At 50.5% G+C, this 3,497-nt stretch overlaps 1 protein-coding gene across 1 annotated transcript; it reads left to right on the plus strand.

Moving 5' to 3' along the window:
* The first annotated feature begins 436 nt into the window (after positions 1-436).
* Positions 437-2,897, plus strand: LOC122659103. Its single transcript, XM_043854252.1, has 4 exons — positions 437-615; positions 1,359-1,500; positions 1,690-1,884; positions 2,004-2,897. The coding sequence occupies exons 1-4, from the start codon at positions 437-439 to the stop codon at positions 2,895-2,897; spliced, it is 1,410 nt and encodes a 469-aa protein (XP_043710187.1).
* The last annotated feature ends 600 nt before the right edge of the window (positions 2,898-3,497 follow it).

The raw sequence follows: 3,497 nt of genomic DNA on the forward strand, positions 1-3,497 counted from the left end.
CCAATGTTTACAAGCAGAAGAAAATCAAGAAGGCAAGGAGAGGAAGGCTTGCTCTTGAGGCCCCTTCCTGGCGTGTAACGAGATCAATGAGATCGCTAAACTCTTCTCCCCAGGATGCCAGATGAGTTGCCTCTTTTGGAATGCTCGGGGTGTTGGGAATAAGCCTACTTCTAGGCATCTGAAAACTTTACTAAGTCTGTATAAGGTCGACGTCGTTGCCATTGCGGAGCCTAAAGCACAGATTTCAAAGGCGAGGCTGGTTATGCGTCGAGTAGGGATGGATGCGGTGCACACGTCAGATAGACTTTGGGTTCTCTGGAAGGCCTCTGTTCGGGTTATTGTGGTTGAGGAGCACCCTTAGTTTGTAACCCTGGAGTGCGTGGATGCTAGTGTGGTTCCCTTCATCCTCACCTTTGTCCATAGGTTGTGTACGGTTATGGAACGAAGGGAGATGTGGGAGAGGTTGGAGCTTTTCTCGAGGACTAACTCTTTACCTTGGGCTGTGGGAGGGGATTTTAATGCGGTGATGTCGCCCCTCGAGAAGGCGGGTGGAAGGCCGGTGTGCTCGGCTTCGATTGAGGAGTTTGGGAGTAGCTCCGGGCTTATTGATGTAGGGTATGCGGGGAATGTTTTTACCTGGTCGAATAACCAGGTCGGCGCGGGAAGGGTGCTTGCCAGGATTGATCGCTTTTTGGTTAATTCAGATTGGGTTGGGGCTTTTCCTTAGCTTGAGGTCACCCACCTTAACAAGACGTGTTCTGATCACGCTCCTATTTGGCTGTCTTTCTCTACTGTAACCAATAGGGTGCGTGCTAATTTTAAATTTCAGCAGATGTGGTTGCATCACCGGGAGTTTCTGGACTATGTCAATGGGGAATGGGCCAGACCGATGGAGGGTGCACCCCTTTTTGTTCTATACTTCAAGTTGAAGGGTCTTCGGTACGCTCTTCGCAAATGGAACAAGGAGGTGTTTGGCAATGTGCACTAGAGGGTTAGGGATGCAGAGGATTCGGTGAGCAGGGCTGAGGCAAGGGTTGATGTGGAGGGTGGGGATGAGTCCAGGGCTGCCCTTGGGGTGGCAAGGGAAGAGTTGCAGGGTGTGCTACTACAAGAAGAAATTTTCTGGAAACAAAAATCCAGAGTTACCTGGCTGAAAGAGGGGGATCGTAACACGGAAATTTTCCACTCCATGGTCAACATCAGGAGAAGGTAGGCTAGTGTGAATAAAATTAAAGGGGTGATGGGGTGTGGATTACTGAATTTGAAAGGGTGCAGGCGGAGGCGGTGAGGCATTTTTCTGAAGTCTTTTCTTCTCAGGGCTGCCAGGTTGATGATGACTTATTGGACTTGATTCCCAGGACTGTGTCGGGGGCGGATAACGCTGCCCTGCTTCTCACCCCGTCTCTTGAGGAGGTAAAGGAGGCGGTTTTTGCTTTATCCTGTGATAGTGCACCAGGCCCGGACGGTTTTTCAGGGCACTTCTTTACTGCTTGTTGGGAGGTGATTGGTCAGGATGTATGGGCGGCGATTATGGATTTTTTTGGGGGGGGGTATCCTCCTCAGGAGCTTCACCTTTGCCAATCTTGTCCTTATCCCAAAGAAGGACAGCCCTGAGGTAATGGCTGATTTTCGTCCTATTAGCCTCTGTAATTTTTCATATAAGATTATTGCCAAGATTTTGGTTTCCAGACTGGCAGGGCTGCTTCCGTCCTTAGTGTCGGAGGAGTAGGGTGCTTTTGTGCAGGCAGGTGTATCCACGACAACATTGCTATTGTGCAGGAGGTTGCTCATGACCTGAACAGAAAGGCTAGAGGGGGTAATGTCATCCTCAAGCTTGACATGGCCAAAGCTTATGACCGGATGGAATGGGATTTCCTCTGGCGGGTCCTCTCTAGATTCGGCTTTTGTGAGGCCTGGATCGCCTTGATCAGGCAGACTGTGGAGAATTGTTGGTTCTCAATCGTTTTGGGTGGCTGCAGGTCGGGGTTTTTTAAGTCTTCCAGGGGAGTCAGACATCCCCAGCCTTATTTATTCTAGCAGAGGAGGTTCTGAGCAGGGGCATCAGGAAATTATTTGAGGAGGGACATGCGTCTTATTACAGGCTTCCGAGGGGGTGCCCAGGGATCTCACATTGCTTGTATGCTGATGATACTATTATCTTCACTAGGGGTTTGAGGGGTTCGCTCAAACAGATTATGGGTCTTCTTTGTAGATACGAGGGGTCTTCGGGGCAGCTGGTTAACTGGCAGAAGAGTTGCTTCGTTGTCGGGGCAAGAGCTTCGATGGCTAAGGCCCTCATGGTTGGTGCGGTCACGGGGTTCCTTAGAAGGTCCCTTCCAATCACTTATTTGGGGGCCCCTCTCCACTCTGGTAGGGTCAGAATTGATCTCTTTAACAGCATGGTGGCGAAGATTAGGAACAGAGTGGCAGGTTGGATGGGCAGGCTGCTGTCCTATGGAGGTCGTGTCACGTTGTTAAAGCACGTCCTGGCGTCGATGCCAATCCATGTACTCACGACTCTGGACCAGCCCCAAGATGTTATACGGAGGGTATATGGCATCTTTGCAGATTTCCTATGGGGAAACTCAGAATGGGGGAAGCGCAGACACTGGGTATGTTGGAATAAGATCTGTAGGCCGGTTGAGGAGGGGGGACTTGGTGTTAGGCGACTAGAGGATGTTGGTTTATCTCTCAGACTCAAAGGATTCTGGAGGGTGCTTGCAGACCAATCTCTGTGGAGTACGTTTTTCAGGGCCAAGCTCTTCAGGAATCTCCATGTCTCTTTGGCTGGTCCTCTAAGAGCGGCCTCCAAATCTTGGCGTTCTACGTTGTCCTATAAGGAGTTCATGTTGGACAAATCACGGTGGCTGTTGGGCCGTGGCAGGGTTTCTTTCTAGCTCGATAACTGGATGGGATCTGGGCCTCTGATTGATTATGTAGACAACGGGCTTCTAGTTGACACGGGTTTGTGTGTAAGAGACGCCCTGGGGGCAGATGGCGGCTGGAAGCAGGAGATCATTGACCTCATTGACTCTTCGGCGGTCAGGGAGAGCATTACTATAGGGAGATTTGTTCTGACGGATAGGGATGATGTTCTGGTCTGGGTCCCCTCGAGCGATGGGCGCTTTACCACCAAGTCTGCTTGGAATGAGGTTCAGAGCTCTTCGACTGTGGTGCCTTATGCAAAGTGGATTTGGAACTCTTCTGTCCCGGTGAAGATAGCCTTCTTCTCATGGCAGCTCCTGAATGGTAGGATTCCCATGGACGAGGCTATAATGTCATGTGGTATACCGTTGGCATCAAAATGTAACTATTGCGGGAATCCTAGATGTGAAATGACGGATCATTGTCTGGTTGCTGGAGGCACAGCGTCTAAAGTGTGGGGTTACTTCACTCGGCTTTTTGACATGCCTTCTGTTTCACAGGATGTCAGAAGTCGAATCTTGCTCTGGCAGAATTCGGCTGGTGGGAGCAGCCTCAGCGCTTTTATCTCAGGA

This window comes from Telopea speciosissima, chromosome 4 (assembly GCF_018873765.1).
Source record: "Telopea speciosissima isolate NSW1024214 ecotype Mountain lineage chromosome 4, Tspe_v1, whole genome shotgun sequence".
NCBI lineage: Eukaryota > Viridiplantae > Streptophyta > Magnoliopsida > Proteales > Proteaceae > Telopea > Telopea speciosissima.